Below are 11,609 nucleotides of genomic sequence, written 5' to 3'. Positions count from 1 at the left end.
AAAATTGTAAGTCCTTTAATTTAATGACTTCCGCTGGCTTACTTAAAAATGTGTGCCTTTATAAGGTATTATAATTTGTATTAAAAGTTTTTACAAAAATTGCTTTTAATATCCCCAGATATTCTGCTGGTTTTTCAAGCGTTTTAAAAGCTAAAAGTCAGCCCTGGAACGAGGGTTTCATTAAAATTTACCAGGTGGCAACGCTGTTCTATTAAGAAAAAGTTTTCCAAAGTTGAATTCGCAGCAAGCGTGGCGTGGTTCTGTCAACTCTATCAAAACTAATTTTCCCATTTTCATTCGGACTCACTCGCTCACAGTGTTCATTTGGGGAACACATCCGAAAAAGTTTTTACTTTAAAAAGTGCCTGTGTTTTATACGAATTCTAAAAAAAAGACGGTAAGAAATTTCCGGAAAGTTGTTCCAAAAATTGGTACCATTATCATTTTATCCAAAGATCATGCCTTCGCGTCGTTCGCAACCAGGACGACCTTCCGCTAGCACTTCGCGCCGTGCACAGCCAGAAGGTGCAACCGGCACCGCTCTGCGACGTCTGCAGCCACGTCGAGCTGTTGCAAGCACTTCGCGCCGTGCACAGCAAGGTGGGGCAACCGGCACCGCTCCACGCCGTGCGGCACCACGTGGACTTACCGCTAGCAATCGGCGCCGTGCGCAACAAGTTGTGGCAGGCGAGAACACTCCGCGCCGTGTGCAGCAAGTTGTCGCAGGCGAGAACACTCCACGCCGTGTGCAGCAAGTTGCGGCAGGCGAGAACACTCCACGCCGCAGCGAACGTATCCGGGTGCAACGAGAGACTGCGGCTACCACAGCCGCCGTTCAGGCTGTAAGAGATGCCAACGAAACGACTCCGACCAATGCGTCAACGGTTGCCACACACTCGCGGGTCATTAATGCCCCGAGAATTCGTGCCAACCGGACTCGCCGCTTGTCGAACGCCAACGTGGCCCGTGTCCGTCAGGTTGCAGCTGAAGCACTTGGCGTATTACCAGCCGCCATACCCACTGGAAGTCGCCAGAATCGGAGCAACAGCAACAACCACATTAACAACATTAATAGCAGTAACATCAGCAGCAGCAGCAACATTATCAGCAGCAGCAGCAACATCAGCAGAGCAGGACCCAGCTCTCCTATAAGTGAAATTGAAGTTGCCGCTGCCTTGTCTCAGCCACGGACACCGTCCTTTACTATGGTAGGCCTTGGAGACTGGGGTTCGGTATCATTTTCCGTCTTGGGGAGCGCACCACGTTTGCTTCCACCACCGCCGCCAACAGGTCCAGAGTGTCAAGTGGTGTCCGGTCGTCTCAAACGCGAGCTGAGGGACTTTCAACGTGAGCCGGTGGAGGGTTGCACCGTTGATGTCGTCGATGATAACATGTTCCATTGGAGGGCCAAAATTACTGGTCCACCGGATACACCATATGCTGGTGGAGAGTTCCATTTGGATTTGCACTTTGGCCAGAACTATCCCTTCTCGCCGCCGAAGATTTACTTTCTGACGAAGATCTATCACTGTAATATCTCTTCGAATGGGTACATTTGCCTGGATATATTGCGTCGAGAGTGGTCGCCGGCCCTGAGTGTCTCCAAGGTGCTTCTATCCATAATATCGCTATTGGCTGATCCGAATCCCGATGATCCGTTGGAAGCGTCCATTGCCACCATGTATAAGCGCCAGCGGAGTCAGCACGATGCAATGGCCACATCCTGGACCGCTTTGTATGCCAAGCCGGGACTGGAGGCACCGATCGTCTACGACTAAAGAAAACCATGTATGGACTTGGTTTTTTGCACGAATGTTTATTGGATGTTCATTTCTTTTCTTTTTTTTTTTGTGCCAGCACTTTTTGGTGATTGGAAACAGTATACGACACTTACAGATATCTTGATATAAATACAGATTACACGAGTATACACTCACTAGCTTTCCAAAATTCAGATTTACCATCTATGTAGATCTAGTAAATTATATATGAAGTGATTTAATATATATTCTATACATGTGAGCTAATCCTACAACTAAATCTAAACCCCTTTTTCGTCTGGATTCTGGTGCGGAACGAGCTAAGTAATGCATATACATATATATAGTATAGGTTAGGCGTGTTAGTTGCTAGAGTAGGATGTCCTTCGCAAGCAGGTGGTAATTTCATTTACTTAGCCTACTTCTTTTGCATTTGAGTTAATTGAGTTTGCGGGACATATGCACTCTATATATGGTATCCGTCGTACATTGGTTAGCTGCGTGTCTAAATTATAGTTATGTGAATGTATGTATTGTGTACCATGTAGTAGTTAACCTTTCAACTAAACGAATTCATTTTTGTTTTTGTATCTATGCTAAAGTCCTTTGGATTGTGGTTGTAGTTGTTGTTGTGTTGTTGATTTTGTAGCTGCTACCTCCCCCTGGGGGGCCCGCCCTCATTTGTTATTCTTCGGCAAATGCCGCTTCATATGGAGCGCCAGGTGATCGCTTCGCGCAAAACTCCGCTCGCAGACGATGCACTTGAAGGGCTTGGCACCAGTGTGCTTCCTGTAATGGCGAGTCAGTTCATCCGATCTGGCAAATCGCCATTCACACTCGGGCCACTGGCAGGTGTACGGTTTCTCACCTGAAATTGATAAAGAAATTGAAGTCAGGATTAGAATTTATTAGGGTATAAGGGATTTCTATTACAAATCCTCAGCAAGCCTTGCAAACCTGAATGGTTTCAGCAAATAATTGAGAAATAATTGATACTTTATTGTTTTTGGGTGACTTTAGCAAAATGACAACAGAATGGCAGCTGCATTTGCTACACAAGTTTACATGTTCTGCATTTTGTACTTTGTGATTTCTATTACCATTGTGGTTGTTACCAAGCCAAGGAATTTGGCCAGCCAAAAAGGCATTTGTATTTCTGTACAATTCGACAGCAACAAACATTCCACCGGCCGGTGAGCAAAACTCTTTGTTATTTCCATTACTTTTTATGACTAACCCAGACCCGAAAGCCCAACAACAATTCGTATATGCGACATAAACATAAACATTTGTGTTCAAATTTAAATTGAAATTGAATGAAATAATTATTGCGGTTGGAGATTTGTGAGTGAACTTGACATTTTTTTTGTTGTTTGTTTGCTGGGGACAGCGAATTGTGGAGCGAATCGAATGGATTATCCGTGGACAAGCTCGAATTGGATTTTTGGATTCGATTCGAAGGGGTCAAGAAATTAAGGAAATCTAATTTCAAATTTTCAAACGTGATTTTTATTACATATTTATAATAGTTTTGCTTGTGTTTTCAGAAGGTTGAAGGAGATGTTATAAGATGATTTATGATTATACCTTACAACATAACTCTTTGATTTAAATTATTTTTAAATGGAATTTAGAGAACTTGGAATGTATTTAATATTAGACAACTTTCCCTCGCATTCATCCAGTTTTCATATCTCCCACGAACATATTTCAAACCCATCTTGTTTTCGAAATCTCAGTTAACATCAAAGCAAGAGGTTTTCTGGGTTGTTTATTATTATTTTTTTGTACATCGAACAAACGCACAAATTTTGTTTGGTTTTGATCGGATATTTGGGATATTTTTTTCGGCGGCCCTCGAAGCCAAGAGATCTCGAGTGGCACTCAGCTGACACTTTGCTGGGGATTTTCGAATAGAAACCCAAATGCCCCTCGACTCGTGGCGTGACTTATTGGTTTATTTAGATCTCTTTTAATGAACTTAAGTGCCTCGAGATGTCTTCGAGATGCGGGACTGTGAGCATAATCGCTCGGCTTAGACGGCCACGTGGGGCATTTCCATTTGGAAATTGCCAAATGAGTGACTCACAAGCAGTTATGTCTAGTTTTTTAGCCAAAATACTATAAATTTTGAGAGACTGAGCATTATTCAGCTTGAAAAATAAAGGTTTGGGGTAAATTTCTAGTTAATATTAATAAATATACATCAGATATATAGATATCAAATACATGAAATAGTTATATCTGAAGGCTTCTTGGGTATAGAATTAATTTACCTATTTTTTAACTATTTTTAATGATTGAAAAATCTTGCCAACACTCAGAATCCGCCTTAAATGGTGAAAAAGACCTCCCTGGCCGTGGGAATAAAATTTGGCTATGATCACAAAGCCGGCAAACAAACAAATCCAATGGACAAAAGTTATGTAAATGTTGTTTTGTAATGTGCGATGAACGCAACGCGATAAGACCAACGGAATTACTTCATAATTTTCCTTACGGCCGCGATAAGGCCACTCGGCGGCAATATAAATAAATTCAGGCTCCAATCGCAAACTCTGGACAAGAGAGAGAGAGCCGGCGGCTAGACTCGACTAGACCCAGTCAGCAGACCTCCTCCAGTCGTTTGCTGGGCATAAAATCAAACTAATTTATGGCAGCGCGAACATATTAGCAAACAAATCAGTACAAAATAAGCCAGTTTGAGTCCTAGGGACAGGGTTCCAAGAGCAGTTTCCCGTGTCCCGTCGCCGTCGCCGTCGAGATACGATATGGTAAATTTATGCGTTCGCCGGCTGCATAAAGATTAGTTACCAAGTGATTTTCTAATCGACGCAGCCAGATAAAAACAAAAAGCCCAAATAAAAATGACAAATTTACGAGCCACAAGGGAGAACTGAAGATGAGAGGAAGTGGAGTCTGATTCAAATTGAGACTGTGGAAAGTGGGCGGGAAATCTCTTAAATAACAGAGTCTAGTTTTATATATGGGAAATATTTATCTATTTATCTGAGCATCTCTGGCAATGGTTTTCCTTTGGCCTCTTTGGAGCGTAAGCAAACGAAAGACTTAGGCAACGAACTTGATGACTTCGACAAATATTTGCGGTGGAAATCGGTCGGCAGTCTTTCCTCTCTTTTCTCTGGCAAATATCTCTACACTTCTCAGTCGAGCGTTGCTAATCAGCAGAGACAACAGTCTGGTGGCGCCTCAAAAATGGCATGAAAAATGTGTGTGTGTGAGTGTGTGGCGCCACGGGGGGAGATCTGTAAAGATCTACAAAGACCATGAATGAGCCGGGCCTGGTCTAAACTGAACTAAACTGGGCTGGGCCAGCGGAACGCCGTTCAACTAACTTGAAAGCCAAACAAACGGACAGCCATCAAACGGTAGCAGCACTCGAGTCAAGGAATTGCAAAATGCAAAGATATCTCTTAGCGAAAAGTCTAATAAATCGAAACCCGGACTTCAAATAACCTTAAAGAACCTTAAGGGAATTTGGTAACTGAATTCAAATCCACTAAGGTTATATACCGGTGCGACCTTACCGCCTTGATGGGCGTTAACTTTATCAGTTAAGTGAAAATCAGCGAGTTGCGCTCAGAAAAAAACAAAATCATAATAATAAAAATGTTTTTTAAGGCAGCGTTTTAAGTAGCGCATAAATCAGCTGGTCATGTGCGATTAATAAAACAGCGGAGGAGAGATGGGATTCTTGCTTTTATGATTATTATTATTTTGTTTTTTTGTTGCTCCTCTGTGAACCTGGGCATTAAACGTGCGGCCCATAAAACGAAGACAGGTGATCAGCGCAAAACGGGCAACAGGAACGTCAAGTGTAATCCGAGCAAGGAGGAAATGCAGGCCAAACGTGCGCCCAGCTGATGGCGTTGGCGATTGCCGATCTCCGATGTTGCAACTGGCAAACGGGCCAACTTGCAACTGACCACAAAATAAGTAAAAAAAAGAAGCGGAAAAAACGGAGCCTCAGCCACAAAAAAACAAACCGTACAAATCACGATTTTCGCTGTGGTTTTTGCCTCCGTGGCGCAGAAATTGAAAATCAACGAAAATCGTAACACAGAAAACAATTTCAGGATCAAAATGAAAGTATTAGAGTTTAAGAGGAGACTTAAGGGGAAGCCATATCAATAGAACATTTATTTTTTTGTATGAACTTTAACTGAAAATAATATTTTCTGGATTATATTGTGAAACATCTTCTGGGTTCCTTTCTTCTCTAAAAGATTTCTCAGTTTCCTGACATATTTATTTCTAATTTCATTTATCTGTTATCTGAATATTCATCTGGTATCTACAAATTTCTCGCAGTGCTAGACACTCGCAGAAAAAAAGGCGCTCGAAGCTCTCTGGGCCTTGGCAAATTATGTGCTGGCAACTACAAATATGAGCGCGCGAATTAATCAAAAGGCGACGGTTGCCCAACGTCCCAAAAAAAAGTAAAGCCGAGAGTGCAGCTGCTTGCCGGTGGCTCATCGGTGGTTCACTATATAATATACATATATATACTTTATGTAGCTTTAGTTTTTCCCGAAAAGTGCAACCCACATGCGAGTACTGAGGGATTGCAGTGGTCCAGACTGTGACAGGGGGGTCAGACCCGGGGTCATTGAGAGTGGGCAGCTTATTTTAATGGAAAACTCACCCGTGTGGATCCTTTGATGGGCCTTTAGATGTGAGCTCTTTGTGTACACCTTGGAGCAGCCTGAAAGAAAGCAACGCAGACATAAAAGTTAGAATAAAATAAATAATAAACAATATATTTATATATCATAAAAAAAGGAAATGGGAGGATATAAATTCACAAGATGTGTAATGGCTTTCTAAAGTGTGCAGTATATCGTTACTAAAACCTTATCAACAGCATTAGAGCTGCCTCTCTGCAGAGTAACAACTCCCATCTCGACCATCAGTGGCCAGAAAGTGGGTCAACGGGCGTGGTCCTTTAATTAGCGGGTGAAAGTTGCACGAGATTCACTTTGCAATGGGGCAACCTGCTGTTGCTTGCAACATCGCCACCGCAAAGCTGGTGACATTTATGAGGCACTTAAAAGGATGCCCGAGGATTGGGTCTACAAACTAGCGATCCCCGCACGTACTCGAAGCAACGTGCCACGAAACACAATGCCCCAATGCCAGTGAAGAATGTTGCTGACAACCAACTATCAATGCAACTTGCAACTAGCAACTTGAAGATAGTTCTGGCAACTTTAACAGAGAAAAAAAAGCCAACAAGAAATGCACCTAAGTAAGTAAATAAAATTTCAACAATTTTATTACCAAAAGAGACTCTTAGATCGAGGTAGCCAGCACTGACTGGCAAAACCTGCAAACTGAAATTGCAACGATCGATAGTTGGACAGTTGGAGATAGATACAAAAAGAAAAAAACAAAGCCAAATTCACAGCCGAATCGTAGGAACTCCAGACATAACTCACTGCCAAGTATCGGGTCTGATGCGTGCGCTTATGGCATAATAACTTAATTTAGACGGCTTTTCTGCTGGCATCGAATAGCCATAGTTGGCTCTCAAAATGGCCATGGCAAACGTGTCAGACAATTGTCAATTATTTATTAGTGGCAACGCACGTAGTCGAATCCGAATCGAAGTTGAACAAGGGACACTCTGGACACTTGGACATACTGGGATTTTTCGTGAATTTTCAGAGACTGACTTAGACAGCAGTTTGGCCTTAAGTGCTTTCAAGCCCCTAATAGTTGATCCAAGCTAATGGATGGTATAGTGGCGATAGAGCGGGGAATTCTATTTGAAGCAAAGAGTGTTGTGATCTCATCTCTGATTGATTCTTGGGATGATCTTGACGAGATTAAGCTACTTGGTCTTTGTAATGGTATTTGAAAGCTAAATTTAGATTCGATGTACGAGAGATGATGTTAGGCATTTGAGAGATTAATTGATGGATATTTGATATAGGAACCTTTACACCCAAGTTAATTACTTCCCTGACTTCCTATCACATATATTTTCTACCATCAATCACCTCTCATGGCCAAGAAGGAAAGCTTGCAACTGTAACAAAGGAAGCTGACTTTGAAGCTCTTACATAAATATGGCAATTGCCTAATTAGAATTACAAAGAAGGCAAAATAGAAAAAGCGCCACAACAGCGGCAGTGACACCAGCGAATGGCAAACTGGGAACTGTCAGTAAAAAAATAGCAAAACAAAAAAATACAGACGAAGCCAGAAAGATAATAAATAAATGTATAGATAAATAGAGAATAAATAAATGCCGATTGGAAAAACGCGTCACGCATGCGCAATGAGGATCGCACGTGGAGGTGCTTTGGGACTGCACAGGGGGCGTCTTAAAGGGGGTCTAAAAGGGGCTTAAAGGGGTTTCAAAAGTGGGTCTCAAAGGGGGGCTATTTTGTTACGAAAAGTGTCGCAAAGCGTGCGAAAAGATAAACGAGAGAAAAACATGCAGCGAATGATAACGACAGTTGAGGAAACGCAGTGTCCAAGATCTCTAGACAACAATATCCCCTTACGCCTTTAGAAATCAATTCCTATTTATCAGTTTGATGTGCTCCCTTTAGATATATCTTGAAAATCTATATATTTTTCATAATATTCACTTAAAACTCACCAACAAAATCACAGTGATGAATGCGTCGCTTCTCCAGCTCGGGATTATTTCGGCGATTATAACGTACGGTGCGAACGCTCATCAGACTTGCAATGTGCGCCGCTGTTCCCGGCTGATGATGCGAATGCCGACCACGCCTACCGCCCCCAGACGTACGGGGGGTGGCGGGTGGCGGCTGCTGCTGTTGCGACACTTGCTGTTGCGTTTGAAGTTGCTGCTGCTGCTGCTGCTGTTGTTGCACTGCAGCAATGGCACTGGCGGGCGTGAGAGTGGTGAGCGTGGCCGTGGAGCTGCCACTCCCCGTGACACCTCCATTTCCTCCTCCCAACAGTTGCAGCGTGGGCGATGGATTAACCAAACTGGGACAAATCCCTCCCAACACATGACCTTGCTGATACGGTGGCGGTGGGGTGGTGCGCCGCTGGGCAGCTGCCGCAGCGGCTGCAGCCACCATCGAGGATCCTGGACTGCCGGGATCCGAGCTGGGCGGCGTTAGTGGTGGCACAAACATGTGGCGACTGGCGGAGGAGGAGGAGAGCGATGAGGAGGAGACCGACGAGGAGGATAGCGAGGCCGAGGGGGTGCTGGGCGCCGCCGGGGGGCACAGCTGTTGCAGCTGTTGATGCTGCGCATGCTGCTGCTGCTGCTGTTGCTGTTGCTGCGTTTGCTGTTGAGCACCGATTTGAGCTGTGGGCGTGGCAGTGGCGGTGGCTGCCACCGCGGCGGCAACTGATGGCGGGTGTATTTGGTATTTGGTGTGAAAGGTCTGCGGGGCATAAACACATAGAGAAATGGAGTTAGAAAAGTAGTAATAATAGAATAATAGAACTCTAGGCTTTAGTGAATATTTTTGAACAGTGTTGCAAGTTAATCTTAAGATGGAGAGGAGTCACTCACCTGACTGCTGTGCCAGCTGTAGCCGTAGGAGTTGCTGCTGCTACCGTTGAGGTAGCCACCGCTGGATCCGGCAACCAATTGAGATGCGTATTGTTGCTGATAGGAGGAGGAGGTGTTGCTGCTGCCACTGTCGCCAGGGGTCGTTACCGCCAGCTTGGGGCTGCTGCTGCCACTGTGCTGCAGATGCTGTTGCTGCTGCTGCTGCTGCTGTTGGTGGAGTTGCAACTCCACCACCTCGACGGCGGGTGGCAGTCCGGACAGCGCCAGACTGGGGTGATGCTGGTACAAGTGCTGCTGTTGCTGTTGCTGCTGCTGCTGATAATGTTGCTGATAGTGTTGCTGCTGCTGCTGGTATTGCTGCTGCTGGTGTTGCTGGTGCTGCTGATGCTGTTGCTGTTGCTGCTGATGTCGCTGCTGTTTCTCGGTCTTGATCTCCAGGGGACTGAGCAGTGGTGTGGAGAAGGTCTCCAGGAGACTCTCATCGATTGCCTCCATCTTGACCTGCGGCAGTTGCGATGTTGCTGCAGTGTCGTTGTTGCTGCCACTGTTGTTGCTGCTGCTGCTGCTGTTATTGCTGCTACTGCCATTATTGTTATTATTGTTATTCCCACTGTGACTGCTCAGCATGAGCGCATTCTCGGGATCGATATTTTGAATTGAGGTAGTAATATCATCCCAAAGCACCGGCCGCTGATAGGGATCGTCCAGCGGATCGGCATACAGAGCAGCCTCTTTGTTTTTGGTTTCTAGAGAGTGAAAAGAAACAAACAGAAATCGAATTATAATCGCCTGCTAACGCATTATGCAAATAATCAATGAATAGGTACACAATGAAATCTCGCATATGCATGAAATTTCAAAACAGCTGCCAATTTGTTTAACTATTTTTAGAGGAAGATCTAACAATACCAAGTAGATACTATTCGCTAAAAGATGAGGCTTAAATTAGCTGATGGAGTGTATAGTTTTTTAAAGGGTATTTCGCTGAGGAACTAATAGCAAATAAAAGCTATAAATCATTGTTCCTGCTGCTATTTCTTCTCTTAAGACTTTATTCCAATTTCTTTTCTATTTTCTGTCTAATATTAACTCACTTTATTACAGTTCATTTCTGTTTCGTTGATGCCTCAAAAAATATTTGTAAGCTAAAGCGTCTCCAGCTTGTCTACATCTTTTTATTTATAATTTTCGTAGAGTTTCAAATTTCACATTTCGGCATCCAACCTCAAACAAGCTGCCATTTGCTGGTGTTTCTCTATATTTTACTATTGACTTGTGAGATTTCACCATGCGTGTAATTTTGTGGACCCAAATGGAGCCCACACAACACACAATTTTTCAGCTAAATACCCAAGAAATTCAATAGTATACATCTCTTTATAATTTTTCTTTATATCTTTAAGATATAATCCTTTAATCTATACCCCAAAACTCACCATACAGATACTCCTTATCGCTGCTTCCTGCAGTTGTGGCTCCACTGGCCGCTCCATAGGCCAAAGCCACCTCATAGGGCGCTCCATCATAGAGCGGAGCACATCCGTACGCGGAGTTTGAGTTGGAGTTGGGTGAGCCGGCAGGTTGGAGTTGCTGTTGCTGCTGTTGGTCACTGGGGTACTGGGGATGCGGATGCCATGACTCTACCGCTCCTGCTCCTGTTGCTCCTGCTCCGCTTTCGCCGCTCTGCAGACTGTGGGTGTGGTGGTGTTGCTGCTGCTGCTGATGCAGGTGGTGGTGCTGGTGGTGATGCTGATGCGAATGCGAGTGATGGTGGTGCAGGTGATGATGGAACTGATGCTGCTGATGGCTGCCAACTGTGGCGGCTGTCAGGCTGTTGTTGTTGTTGTTGCTGGTTGGTGTCTGGCTGCCGTTGCTGCTGTTGTTGCTGCTGCTGTTGTTGCTGCTATTGTTGTTGTTGTTGTTGTTATTGTTGCTGCTGGAATTGTTGTTGTTGTTGTTGGCTGCTGCAGCAGCTGCAGCCAGAACCTCCAACTCAACATCGGCGGGTTCGATTTTATGCAGACGTCCCATCAGCTCGTGCCGATAGTCCAACTCCGGGGACTGTAATAAGAAAGAGAAAAATCCAATGAGTTTCAGAGATAAAGCATACACTGAGAAAAATGCAAAGCAAGGGAATATAAAGGGGGTTTCTATGGGAAATGAAGGTTCTATATAAGATTTAGGATTTACTAAATATTTTGGAAAGTATAAACGTAACCTAAACATGAATATCTTATTGATTTAGGATTTAAAATTACTTTATATACATTTTCGAATATATATTAAACAAAATCTAAAGCTTAATACAGTTTCACAGTTAA

At 43.9% G+C, this 11,609-nt stretch overlaps 2 protein-coding genes across 2 annotated transcripts in view; one reads left to right on the top strand and one right to left on the bottom strand.

The window, feature by feature from the left end:
* The first annotated feature begins 242 nt into the window (after positions 1-242).
* Positions 243-2,040, top strand: LOC110177621 (uncharacterized). Its single transcript, XM_020944426.2, has 2 exons — positions 243-397; positions 456-2,040. Exon 2 carries the CDS (start codon positions 459-461, stop codon positions 1,776-1,778), a length of 1,320 nt encoding a protein of 439 aa, XP_020800085.2. The 5' UTR covers positions 243-397; positions 456-458; the 3' UTR covers positions 1,779-2,040.
* The window catches only part of dar1 (dendritic arbor reduction 1), a 31,038-nt gene continuing 21,225 nt past the window's right edge, over positions 1,797-11,609 (bottom strand). Inside the window, exons 2-6 of the mRNA XM_020944425.2 lie at positions 10,725-11,349; positions 9,289-10,034; positions 8,392-9,157; positions 6,427-6,486; positions 1,797-2,628 (exon numbers count right to left, since the gene is read on the bottom strand). Of these exons, the coding sequence (XP_020800084.2) occupies positions 2,438-2,628; positions 6,427-6,486; positions 8,392-9,157; positions 9,289-10,034; positions 10,725-11,349 (2,388 nt within the window). The 3' untranslated portion in view covers positions 1,797-2,437. The remainder of the gene's footprint in view (positions 2,629-6,426; positions 6,487-8,391; positions 9,158-9,288; positions 10,035-10,724; positions 11,350-11,609) is intronic.

The sequence above is a fragment of the Drosophila serrata genome, unplaced genomic scaffold (assembly GCF_035046125.1).
Source record: "Drosophila serrata isolate PLE 108 unplaced genomic scaffold, ASM3504612v1 contig_2, whole genome shotgun sequence".
Lineage (NCBI taxonomy): Eukaryota > Metazoa > Arthropoda > Insecta > Diptera > Drosophilidae > Drosophila > Drosophila serrata.
Note: the sequence above shows the minus strand (reverse complement) of the source record. Positions and strands in the feature narration are given on the sequence as shown.